Source organism: Hydra viridissima, unplaced genomic scaffold (genome assembly GCF_058129835.1).
Source record: "Hydra viridissima isolate aposymbiotic clone 2 unplaced genomic scaffold, HvirCarnegie_v1 scaffold_5, whole genome shotgun sequence".
Classification (NCBI taxonomy): Eukaryota; Metazoa; Cnidaria; class Hydrozoa; order Anthoathecata; family Hydridae; genus Hydra; species Hydra viridissima.
In genome coordinates, this window is record NW_028324304.1 from 8,778,164 (window position 1) to 8,791,521 (window position 13,358).

General features: G+C 30.3%; 2 protein-coding genes and 1 pseudogene across 5 annotated transcripts; 1 reads left to right on the top strand and 2 right to left on the bottom strand.

Moving 5' to 3' along the window:
• The first annotated feature begins 448 nt into the window (after positions 1-448).
• Positions 449-2,205, top strand: LOC149888456 (uncharacterized; annotated as a pseudogene).
• Positions 2,206-6,153: 3,948 nt separating this feature from the next.
• LOC149888457 (uncharacterized) lies at positions 6,154-7,304 on the bottom strand. Its single transcript, XM_090089084.1, has one exon. It carries the CDS (start codon positions 7,105-7,107, stop codon positions 6,154-6,156), a length of 954 nt encoding a protein of 317 aa, XP_089945210.1. The 5' UTR covers positions 7,108-7,304.
• An 896-nt stretch (positions 7,305-8,200) lies between these two features.
• On the bottom strand, positions 8,201-13,309 carry LOC149888458 (uncharacterized). Of its 4 annotated transcripts, XM_090088661.1 has the most exons (7): positions 10,575-10,896; positions 10,398-10,499; positions 9,811-10,272; positions 9,315-9,484; positions 9,020-9,084; positions 8,501-8,607; positions 8,201-8,403 (listed from the first exon to the last, which is right to left on the bottom strand). In XM_090088661.1, the coding sequence occupies exons 1-7, from the start codon at positions 10,789-10,791 to the stop codon at positions 8,306-8,308; spliced, it is 1,221 nt and encodes a 406-aa protein (XP_089944787.1). In that variant the 5' UTR covers positions 10,792-10,896; the 3' UTR covers positions 8,201-8,305. The 4 variants fall into 4 exon arrangements, 2 of the variants coding, with proteins under 2 accessions (XP_089944787.1, XP_089944786.1); XM_090088660.1 differs by lacking the exon at positions 9,811-10,272 and having other exon boundaries at positions 10,575-10,886; XR_016452903.1 differs by lacking the exons at positions 8,201-8,403; positions 8,501-8,607; positions 9,020-9,084; ... (1 more) ...; positions 9,811-10,272; positions 10,575-10,896 and adding an exon at positions 12,383-13,309 and having other exon boundaries at positions 10,384-10,499.
• Positions 13,310-13,358: the final 49 nt, after the last annotated feature.

Consider the following 13,358-nt stretch of genomic DNA (forward strand, 5'->3'; position numbering starts at 1 on the left):
AGAAAATAACAAAATGTAAAAACTATAGTAACATGAACATTTCTGTACAATATGTCATACTGAATTTTAATAATTTTTTTTAGGATAAAGTCTTTTGATAAAGATTTTTATGCTATTTTGTGTTTATTTTTGTTCTTATAATATCATTTTGTATTCATATATGTGTGTGTGTGTGTGTGTGTGTGTGTGTGTGTGTGTGTGTGTGTGTGTGTGTGTGTGTGTGTGTGTGTGTGTGTGTGTGTGTGTGTGTGTGTGTGTGTGTGTGTGTGTGTGTGTGTGTGTGTGTGTGTGTGTGTGTGTGTGTGTGTGTGTGTGTGTGTGTGTGTGTGTGTGTGTGTGTGTGTGTGTGTGTGTGTGTGTGTGTGTGTGTGTGTGTGTGTGTGTGTGTGTGTGTGTGTGTGTGTGTGTGTGTGTGTGTGTGTGTGTGTAAAATCTTTGTTTATGTTTGTTTGTATTTATAAAAACGATCTTTATAAAAATTAATTCAACAATTTATGAATAAAATAAAGTTTAACAGATTTTTTTTTTTTACAGTTTAACATGGTGTATCATAAAAAAAGAAAAACTGAAAGACCGAGGGGGTAAAGTTAATGAAAATGAAATGCGAGCAGCTGTTGATTCAGTTCTTGATGGCCAGACAGTTTATCGTGTATCTAAGGAAAGAGGAATAAATTTAATGACAATAAAAAGGTATGTTAGGAAATGTCGATCAAACCCAAATACAGTCTGCAAACCTAACTATGTTACAATGCAAATCTTTAGTAATGAAGAAGAAACATCTTTATCAGACTATCTTTTAAAGGCTTCAAAACTTCATTATGGTTTGTCAACCAAAACAACACGAAAACTGGCATATGAATTTGCAATGACTCTTTCTAAACGCATTCCTAAGTCGTGGAATAGGTCACAAATAGCTGGGAAACAGTGGCTTCATGGTTTTATGTTACGCAGGAAAGAATTATCTTTACGAAATCCAGAAGCTACCAGTTCGGCACGAGCAACTGCTTTTAATCGTTATACAGTTGGAGATTTTTTCACCAATCTAAGAGAGGTTCGTCTGCGACTCAAGTTTCAACCACAAAATATTTATAATGTAGATGAGACAGGTCTCACAACTGTACAAAAACCAGTCAAAGTAATTGCTGGTAAAGAAGACAAGCAAGTTGGAAGGATAACTTCAGCAGAAAGAGGGATGTTGGTAACAGTTTGTTGTGCAGTTAATGCAATAGGAAACTCAATCCCTCCGTTTTTTATTTTTCCAAGAGTTCATTTCAAAGGAAGCATGATAAATGGTGGTCCACCTGGATGTGTTGGGGTTGCAAATCCTTCTGGCTGGATGAATGTTGCAACATTTTTAGAATGGATGAAACATTTTATTCAAAATGTGAAATGTTCACCAGTTAATCCAGTGCTTTTACTTCTTGACAATCATGAGAGCCATGTTTCAATTTCATGTTTAGATTTAGCAAAAAAAAATGGCATAACAATGCTATCCTTTCCACCACATTGTAGTCACAAGCTGCAACCATTGGATCGGTCAGTGTATGGGCCACTGAAACGTTATTAAAATGCAGCCTGTGATGATTGGGTTGTATCTAATCCAAGACCAATGACCATATATGATATAGCTGCAGTTACAAGTAAAGCTTATGCACAAGCCTTTACTCCATCTAACATTTCTGCAGGATTTGCTGTGGCAGGAATTGAACCCTTTAATCCTAACATATTTTCTGATAATAAGTTTTTGGCTTCATCTTTGACAGACCGTCCAGAACCAGTCACTACTAATTCATTTCAAGATGTTGTTGATTCAGCTTCTGCTAAATTTCATGTCCCAGCCTTTAATCATTCAATGTCAAGTCTGCCATCAGACTCACCTTCTAGTTTATTGCCTACTCAGTTTTTAAAAATAACTGACCCTGGGAGTCAACTGTCCAGTGTTACTATTAATATTGCTCATCAAGCAAGTTTAGAAAAAATCAAGCCATTTCCAAAAGCTGGATCAAGAAAGTCTTCTAAAAGACATAAGCGTCAGCGCACCCTAATACTCACTGATACTCCTGTTCGAAATGAACTAAATAGACTTCAGGAAATGAAAAAAAAAAGTCAGTCTAAAAAGACAAAAAATCAGAAAGCTTTATGCTAAAAAAAAATCTTCATGACAAGAAAAAGAAAACTTGATGTCGAAAATTAAAAAAGAAAAAATGATAGTATTTTAAACAGCTATAACAGTGACAGTGATATATTAGAATCTACTCAAGGATATTGTAAAGAAGTAAATTCTTACTTTAACAACTGAGGAAACATAGAGCCTCAGTAAAAAGAAAACATTTTTTTATCATTGATTTTTCTTTTTTCGTTGCATTAATTTTTTTCTTTCATTGATTTTGCTTAAAGTTGTAATAAAATTTATAAAAAGTTAAATGGTTTTTAATATAGACATTGTTTGAATGACTTAAAAACAATTTTTACACATTCACGGTATAAATTTGGATTCGGATCAAGTATAGAAAAATAGGATCAAGGGTGCATATATGTAGGATCAAGGGAGCATACCAGTATGCACCCTTGATCCCAATTGAGTGTTATTAATTTTTATTATTTTTAATTTATTTTAAATATTTTGGTCAGTAAATGATCACTAAATTATAATAAAGTATAAAGTTTGCTATCATTTGCTGTTAATTTTGAGGTTAAAGTGAAAACATATATTCAGTAAATTGGCCGGATAGATTTTTAAGATCATGGGTGCATACTCTCCCCTACGATACCACGCTTTTGTAGAACACTCAAATCCATTTTAATGATGCACGAAATTACTTCTCAAACTCTCAAAATCTTTGGCTTTCCTATCAGCCTCATACACTTTTTCTTTCAAATCTCTCCAAAAATCTTCAATTGGCCGTGTCTTTGGCAACTTAACTGGATTTATATTTCTTAGCACAAAATTAATGTTTCGACTCGTGAGAAACTCCTTGCTGAACATTGTGAGAATTCGCCAAGTCTGACCAAAACACGTAGCCACAGGTAAAATAGTACTTTTTAATAAAAACTTCCAAATTTTTGTATGCAACATTCTAAGTAGACATTTTGATTCACGAACTTACTCTGAACAAAAAACGGATGAGAGATTTCCTTACGCGAAATGAATAGGTACTCTTTGGTGCCTAATAGAAGGGGGGGGGGGGGTTGGAAATATCACTAAAACTTAATAAGCATGGGGGCTGGAATAAGCGGGGGGGAGGGGGTTGGGAAATTTCGAGTTTTTTTAAATACTTAAAGCAATAACTAAGTAATGTTTTTGTTAATTATTAGCATATATATTAGTGTCTGAAAACAAGTAAGTAATAATAAAGAAGTACTAAAGTCCAAAGAAAAAAAATCAACAGAAGTCCAGTTCAAATAAGTTTCTCTCTTTACATATTTTGTAAAATATCAAATATGTTACCCTCGTCCTCTTGCTCAACATCGGTATTATCATGAGCCTCTTTTATTCGTTTCTTGACGCATTTTCGAGCCTCGTAAAAAGCTGATACTTTTGCATCGACCAAATCAGTATAAAAAAATCGGACAGACTTTGCAACATATACGGTTGTCGGTTTTATTTGCACATGTCATTTTCTTTTTGCATCGTATTTCGTCTTTCCTTTGTTTTTTATCACTTCGGCATCGTACTCTTCTTTGAACTTTTTCACAATTTTTCCAAGCTCCACTTTTTTTACGTTACTATATTGGTTTCTTTCTGTCCTTTTAAAAATTCTTTTCGTAGTCGCCATTTCGTTCTTACACTCTGATATTACAACGTATACAAGTAAATAAGTACTGTAAATGATATGACGTGACGATAGAAAGAAGAAAATTTCTTTTTTAATGAATAATGACGTAACGATAGAAAGAAGAAAATAGAACGTTCTTTTTTTTAAAACAAAGTTTTTTGAATGAATGATATTAAGTAAGTAGTGAAAGATATTAAGTAAGTAGTGAAAAAGAAAATTTTTATAAAAAATTGTCTTGTCTTGGATGGAATTTTTTCTAAAATTTAATAGCCGGGGGGGGGGGGGGGCTGGAATAAGAATGTCCTGGGTGCAAAATTTTTGAAAATAAAAACGATCTTCGAAATAAAAACGATCGTTTCCACACCTACAACAATGACACATTTTAAAGTAGGATTCGTATCAAGAACAAAAATCAAATCTTGAGAATTCTCAATAAGCTTGCTACACTTTTGGTCGGGTTGCTCTTTTCTGTAGTTCGGATGGCAAAGGTCTGTTAGATTTTTTACATCTATTGATGGCAAAGGTCTGTTAGATTTTTTACATCTATTTTTTACATCTATATATTTTTTAAAAGAGCGCTGATGGGTGCAATCAAATGTACTGGCGACGTGTCTTTGGTAACAACCGGAATGGTTATTGAACGGTTTTATAATTTTTGATATGTTACCTTTGGTCGCTATCTTAACCAGTCTACCGCTTCCAGGTTTCTTCTTGAGATCACCATTTTCTCTTAGAATATTATTCCAACAAAAAACATAAACTTGCTTATTAGATGAATGAGTGTTATTTTGATAAAACTTGTACAACTGACTTTAATGTTATCAAAATTTTGCCTTTAAAAATGCAACAACCAAAATAAACATGTTTATATTATTATTATTATTATTATTATTATTATTATTATTATTATTATTATTATTATTATTATTGTTATTATTATTATTATTATCATTATTATTATTATTATTATTATTAATATTATTAATATTATTAATATTATTATTATTGTTATTATTATTATTATTATTATTGTTATTATTATTATTATTATTATTATTATTATTATTATTATTGTTATTATTATTATTATTATTATTATTATTATTGTTATTATTATTATTATTATTATTATTATTATTATTATTATTATTATTATTATTATTATTATTATTATTATTATTACTAATATTATTATTGATATTATTGTTAATATTATTATTATTATTGTTATTATTATTATTATTATTATTATTATTATTATTATTATTATTATTATTATTATTATTATTATTATTATTATTATTATTATTTATATAAAATTGCTTCGGACATTCTTCATTCTTGCTGTTTGACTTACTCTGAAATTAACAGATTGCCATTTAGATCTAGGGCCAAGTAAATGAAACTTGCAACTCCAATATTTAGTAGTTAAAACTGCTGCTACTTTAACTGTATATACTTCGATGAAATTTTTGCATGAAAATGTTTTTTATACAGCCTTTTTTATCACAAATATATATTCATTTCATTTGACATTTTATAATGTTAAAAACTGTTAGAAGACAAACTAATGCGTTTTAACTCTAAATAGTAAGCATATGCAATAGCCAGAAAATGTGAGAACTTATATTACGGAATGGCATTTTTCTGGTTCTTTTAGCCAAGCAAGTTTATTCAGTCTTGGGGTTTAGATCCATTTTAAATATATTTCACTCACAAATGAACTGCTCCATGAAGAATTTTTTAATACTGCACAGCTCAATTTAATCAAAACTGTATTAAAAGGAATGACAAAGTTGGTTCGTGTAGTCCATGCCTAACTTATATATTTCAAAGTTATTAGGCCGGGTGAATAAAAATAAGCAATTGCTTTTACTCAGTAATTGGTCAGCTTTACGTGAATAAAAACTTCTTTAACAACTTTTCTTTAGTTTTTAAACAACTTTTCTTTAGTTTTTATTCACATAAAATTGAGCAATTACTGAGTAAATTGCTTACCTTTACGAGAATAAAAATATGAAGAAAACTGCTGAAGTTTTTATTCACGTAAAGCTGAACACTGAGTAAAAGCAGTTGCTCATTTTTATTCACCCGGCCTATTAATTCAGATATTTCTTAAATTTTTTTTTTTTTTTAATTTTCTAATCGTACAGGGTGTATACTTAATTTCTGACCCCCTATATCTCGGTTTAAGAATACGGTATTTCAACACATACCATTTTATTACTGTCATATCAATTTAATTAGACAAAGAATATATGTTAATAGTCAGTAATCAGTATTTTGTCCATTTCTTTCTATGCATTGGGTAATTCTCCTTGGCAGGCTTTCTACTAGGCGAAAACACTCTTCTTGCGTAATGGCAGCCCACTCCTGTTCAACACGTCTGATCACGATTACGAGGTCGAGGATTGTGTAAAACACTGTCCTGGAGTCTTGACCAAATATGTTCGATGACATTTAAGTCGGGCGAGTTGCCAGGCCAGTCGGTCCACACTGCTGGAAAGTCTCTGTTGATCACATTCATTGTTGCTCTTGCCGTGTGGCAAGTTGCTCCATCTTGCATCAGAATAACTTTATTTCTCACAGGAAAGATGGTCTTATCATCAGCTGCACGTTTGTACACAGGTAGAATAATATCACGGTAATATTTTCCATCAACAGTTTTATTTTGCTCAACAACAACCAGATCAGTTTTGCCATATCGAGAAATGCCGCCGGCTATCATAATCTTGAGACCGAATTTCGGACGTCGAACATAAGGTATTGACTCTGGTGTTGCTGTACGTACTCTTTGATTTTTACGGTTTGGAGCCGGATATAATTCAATTGGACTCTCATCAGTCCACAATACGTGAGCTCGTTTCACTTTACCATCCGGTGAGTCATCTGCGAATCCCTTTTCTTGCAAACGAGTACAAAAATTTACGCGATCAGTGATGTTTTTCTGCAACAACATGGGTTTCACTTTCTGTGTATAGGCATGCTTTCCCCATGTGGTCTTGCGCAAGTATTTACTGATAGCACTGTGTGAAATTGTTTTTCCTCTTTCTTTGTAACTGTCTGAAAAATTCAGTTTCTTAGCTACAGTTCTCGTTCTAACTCCGACTTTGTCTTTGACCCACTTTCTGACCTTGTCATTGGTTCTTGGTGAAAACTTTGTTGGCTTTCCAGGTCGCTGAGCATCTGTGACGTCACCCTCTTGTTTTCTTGCCCACTTCCTTACAGTATTTCGAGAAACTTTACACTGTCTAGTGATTTCTTTAATGCTTAATCCTTGACTACATAAAACTTGAATTCGGTGACGAAGTAACTGTTTATCAGAACTCATTTTCAGAGTAAATTGCTAAAAAACACATGTTATATAATACATGTTAGTAACATATACATATAATACATATAAATACACACAGAGTAATTAATGTAAATCATAAACAGACACCAAGTATCACTGATATAAATAAGGCAAATAAAAATAATGCTGATTATTTCTTGTAGCCAAAATGCTAAACATTAAAAAAGTGTAAACTTAATTTCTGATCCCGGTTTCGAAGAGTAGCAATACGTCATAAACAGTGAAGAAAAAATGTGTTATTAATTGAAACAAACTAAGATCACATATTAAGGAGTAATAAGGACAATTTACTTAAAAATCGTGCTAAAACTATAGTCATAATGCCAAAGGCCGTGGAAGACAATGAGAATGAAAATATCATTTTTATGTATGTTGACAAAATGGCTCCCATAAACATTTTCTGAGGTCATATCCTATCTGAAGTGAGCGTTTTACGTGCAGAAAGTATAGTTACACCAAAATACATACTAAAGTATTTTTCGGGCTAAAGTAGCATTTAAGAGAGCGACTCAAAATCTTGTGTTTGTAACATGTGGGGGGTCAGAAATTATGTATACACCCTGTAAGTTTTACTTATTTCATTAAGTCAATTATTTAGGTTCTAAGTAAGCGGTTTAACATTTGCATAACTAATCAAGTTGCCGATGAAGAGCCATAATTAGGTGTAACTTTAAAGAAAGAAATATTTAGATAAGATTGTTATTAAATCTTGCAAAGTTGTAAACCCAGCAAGCACAATGACGTCGGTACAACGTTGTTTTGACGTCGCGAGGTTGGTCGTTTTGACGTCGCTGTAAAGTCGTAAAGTGTAACAATTTCACGACGTCATATCCAGGGTGAAAAATAGACGTCGATGCGACGTCGCAAAAAGGACCTACAGAATATCGGTTATTGGTCGGAAAACCGACTAAATATGCCTCTTGTTTTTACATACAATTTTTATATTTTCTATTAAAAAATGTATTATTTATTTAAACAACTTCTTTAAAGACTTGAACATATGTTGTAACATGTGTAACATGTTCAAAAACTTAACTATTTTAAAGCGCCAAAATATTACCAATTACAGTTTCTTTTACCAATTACACTTTTATTTACATAAAAGAATGGCCACAATAAAGTCTCAAATAAAAATATAATGCAGTTGCTTGGATTTCTTTTTCAAAATTCAAAACTATACATCTTTTTTTTTTTCTGGAGCGTATTCTAACACGTTTTTCACTGAATCCAAAACTTCGATTTCAGTTGTCGCGTGATTTGACAACACACTCGCTAAAACAAAATGAAATATGTTAAAACACTTTAAAGTTATTTTTACTCATTTTATAGAATACCAATCTTAAATATAAATATATCAATATAAACTCACCGACAACCACATTACATATCTTTGTCTCTTTAAATGATAACTTTTTTTGCTCGTGTCTATTTGTTCCAAGCATATTAAAACATGACATTACAGAGTAGGACATTAACCTAAAAGAAATTATCAGAACTGTAAATAAAACCTCGAATAAAATAAGAAACTTAAATAAAATAAAAATTTTTGCGTAATGGAGTAAAGTGTTACTTAATTAGTTGAAATCTTAAAAAAAAATTATTTAAAACAGGTTTAACAAACAATTAAATTTTAACTTTTTAAGGCCTCGAATTCGACCTGCTAAATTCCAATTTTTATAGGCAACTTTTTGAATTCAAGTTTGAACTTTAGGCTATCAAGTTCGAATTTTTATAGTCAACCTTGCAACCTGTTCAAATGTAATTTGAAAAACATTTAATTTGATTTTTAATCCATATTATTGTCTATCAGTTAGTATTGTCTATCCATTAATATAGAATACGACGCCATATAAGCCTGGAAAACATATCAATGTATATTGTTGTGTACCTTTTCATGATATTTCTCACATTTTCCCGTACTGTCTTGCCACCGACCATTTTTAACTGACCAACCTAAAATATATATATTTGCTTATACATATTTGAATAACATTTAAACATAAGCTAACATTAATAACTTCGAAGCTAGAGTGGTTCTAATTGTTAACTTTATACATAATTTAATATCAAACGGACATGTTGGTAGCACTTTTTACAAAGACTACATTAAAGATTTCACACACAAAAATTTTTATTGTAGTAAATAGGGTATTTATGAAAAAGAATTCTCAAAAACAATTCACCATAAATGAAAAAAAGTCTTTTTTTGATAAAGACTCCTCTAGTTCTTTGAATTTATCCATGTTATCAATTTTTTCCACATATTTTGTACAGTCATTATTTATTTGGTGAACTTGATTCTCCAATAGGTCAACGATACAAGTTAAAAGAGATATTGTCTTTTTTTGAAATCCTAAAATTACATATAAAAAAATCCAAATATTAAATTTTGTTTCACTTAATAACAGTATATAAATTACATAATATTTACATTTAAGAAAATGTCAGTTTAAAACAAAAAGTAATAGTATAGAGCAAAAGTTTATTTTCAAAATTGAATCTATGAGACAATTTTCGTCATTAAAAAATTGTATATTCCCTCATATACCATTTTTTTAAATTAAGTAAACTTAATAAAAGTACTTAGGTAATTATATTGGCAAAACTGACATTAAACAGTTAGCCAAATCTCTCTGTGTTTTCTAGATGAATTCGATAGATAATTTTAATCAATAAAACTTAAAAAGAACTTTTTTAACTTATGTGCTTCATCCATTGGGAAATTACTATTCATACATCGAACCAGTTTCTTTGCTTTATATTTTGACTTTGAAAACACTGATTGGGAATGATTATTCTGTGATTTTGAATATGATCTAGAACTATACACAGGTGAAGGGGAGCGAGATTTTGATCTTGGCTTGCAAATAGGCGAAAGTAAACATGAACTTGATCCAGACATTAGGACTGGTGAAAGTGAGAGCGAACATGGCCTGCTTTTGGAGACAGGTGATCGAGAACATAATCTTAACTTATGGCTAGGTGATAGTGACGCAGAACTTATTGGTGATAAATAATCAGAAGAACGACTTTTACAAGATGTTGATTGTGAATACGATTCTTGTTTTAAAATAGATTTACTTGACAAAGAAATTATCGGTGACATAATATTTTCAGTAGGTTTTTTAGGCAATTCCACTACTATAATAATATCAATAAATTTATTAACAAAGAAAAAACAATATTTTTAATACTGCAATTAACATTAGGTTGCAAAAAACATTTAAATAAAAATCCAAAATCCTAAATCAAAATGTTTGTCTTACTGTTAAAATCAATATCCCTTTTTTCATTCACTGCACTCTCTCTTTCGCTTGATGAGGACATAAAATTGTTTCCAGACACATATTCACACAAATCTTTTTCACCTAAAAGTTTTAATAAGTAGAAGAAAAATTATTAATAAAAGAGTTAGAACAAATCCGGAAAAACAAAATCATTACCTTGTAATTTTACTTTTAAAATTTCAAATTTCTTCCAAATAACTTCATTGGGAATTGCCTTTGTATATTTTTCATCTTTTCGAGAAGGAGGCCAATACAACCATTTCTCATCTAAGGAAATCCAATGAAATGGAACAACTGTTTCTGTCTCCCTAATTTTTCCAACTTTGTCTTTGCTTGAAGTTACAACTAATGCCCATAAATCTTTCATTGACATCTTTGAATTTTTTATACTTATTTATAATAATATTATAATATTATATTATAATAGTATTTGTTTAAAAAACTGTTTAAATGATTAATTATTAAAAATATATATTAATTTCTTCTAATAACAATTAATTGTTTTTAGAAAAATTTTGGCTATAGAACAATTTTAGCTATAGAACATGTTAACAGTAACATATTTTACTATAAATAATTTAACAAATAATAATTTTTAATAATATAAAATTACTTTAAATTAAATTACTTTATTATGAATATTTAAATAAATGAAACAATTTTTTAATTTATATTTATAAATATTTAAATAACAATATCAAAATTTTACAACAATACAGACAATCACCAAATAGGTAAATTTTTAAAAATTCAATTTTTTTGATGTTTAACATTGTAAAATATATATTAAGTATATTCTTATTTAATCTAATACTTCACAAAGGTACAAAAAACCTTTCAAAGTTTATTATTTAGTTAAAGAGTGGGTTGTAAACAAATTTTATATGTCATGACACAAACATGACAAGACAAACCCTTCTTTATAAGCTAGACATACTGCTTTTCTTTGAAAGTATTTTTTACTTAGACAAACATGTTTCAAGTGAGTTTTTATATATCTAACAAAAACAATGTTAAAGATTTTAGAGTCACATGGATCTGTAAAAGCGCTTTTGTAAACACAATTTTTTAAAACAACACAGTTAAATTGATTGTTGTTTAATTTTCCAATAATCTGGGCAAATTCGCCTGTGTATAGGAGAAACCAAGAGTCTTTAAATTTAGGAGAAAAAATAACTCTATGTGATTTAGCATACTGATTACAACTTATTTCAAGATTTTCAAGCTCTGAAAATCTTTTTAAAACTTGAGATAATGGACTTTGAGGTTTGTGAATGAACTTTTTAAATACTTGCAAATAGTTTTCAAATTGGAAAGAAGAGATTTCATCTAAGGAACAGTTAAAAAAGCTAACATCTTCATGTAAATGAGTTAAGCTGTGTACATTACACACAGAAAAAGTAGGACCATAAAATTCTTCTGATTTAACTACAAAGTAATTCAACAAATCTTTTGCATATTGAAGATTGAGACTGTCTCATTGCTAGAGTTAAAGAAAGAAAATGCTGATAACATTCAGGAGTAAAAGCATCTTTTAAAACTAAAAAGCCAGTATATAACAAAAATTGCCTAAACTCAGTGGCTTTCCACCTTTTTACTTCATGTAAACTTCTTGATTGATGAGCAAACTCAGATGGAAATTTACCACTAAACTTTAACAAACTTTCTGAAATATTCAACAATTGAGCAGAACCCAATCTATATGGGAAAGGTCCTTTGGTTAGAAAAATAAGAATTCGCTTAACAACACCAAGACATACTAAATGCATATAATCCAAGATATTGCCCAGCAGGAGCATCACAAATAAATGCACGGATTTCAACCAACAAATTAACTCCATCTTTATCATAACCACATGCTTTTAAATTCGCAAACTCAATTAAAAAATCATATAAAAAATCATTTAAATTGGTTGGTTTTTGGATACCATAGAAAATTGCAACAATAAATCGTGTAAACTTACTAAACTGGCAAAGTATAGGCCAAAATTGAGAGTTTGAAGATTTATGCAATGGCACACCATCAATGTTTACAAGTAAAGATATGATGTTGTTCTCAACTGGTAATAAAGGATTCTCTCTGAAAGTTTGACTAATACCATTACTTAACCCTAAATAGATATACTCCCCACCAAATTTTTTTCTGTCAAAACACAGCGTTGAGTCTTTAACAAAGTACAAGAAGATTTAGGCAAAGCTGCATGTCCATTGCATCTTAAAAGAGAAAGCAGCTCAGTACTTGCTGTATGAGTAATTCTATTTTTAATCAACCATTTTTTTAAATTTAAAATAAAATATGTTTCATTAGGGTCAACTGCACTATTTCTCTCATCTATTTTTATTTCATTTTCGTCGCTTCTTGAAGAAGAACCAAATTCACTGAAAGAATCGATCTGACTAGAAGAATCAAGTTCGCTAGAAGAGTAGTATTGATTGAAAGAATCAAGTCGGCCGGAAGAATCAAGTCGACTGGAAGAATCAAGTTCATTGGATAAATCAAAACGAACAGAAGAATCAAGCTGGCTCAAAGACTCTAGTTGATTTAAATGATTACTACAATTCAAAGAACCAATCTGAGTGGATGAATCTTCTATGTGGCATGGTTTTTGTTTGCTCGTATCATTTTTTTCCACTTCAAACGTTTTTTCAAAAAAATCTTCATCTTTGTCACTCTCGTATAGAAATTGTCTTAACAAATTATCCTTTCTTCTCCATTTTTTCATATATTTTCTGCTCATTTTCTTAATTTCTTTTTAAAATTAGCTTCTATTAAAGTTTCGGACCTGAACGCAACAGTTAAACAAAACAAAACAAAAAAAAATCTGATAATTCTTTTTTTTTTTATTAGACGACGTTAAACTGACGTCGCTACGACGTCTGAACAAGGGTCTTTAAAAGACGTCATGGATACGACGTCCTAGCGACGTCCTTACAAGGTCG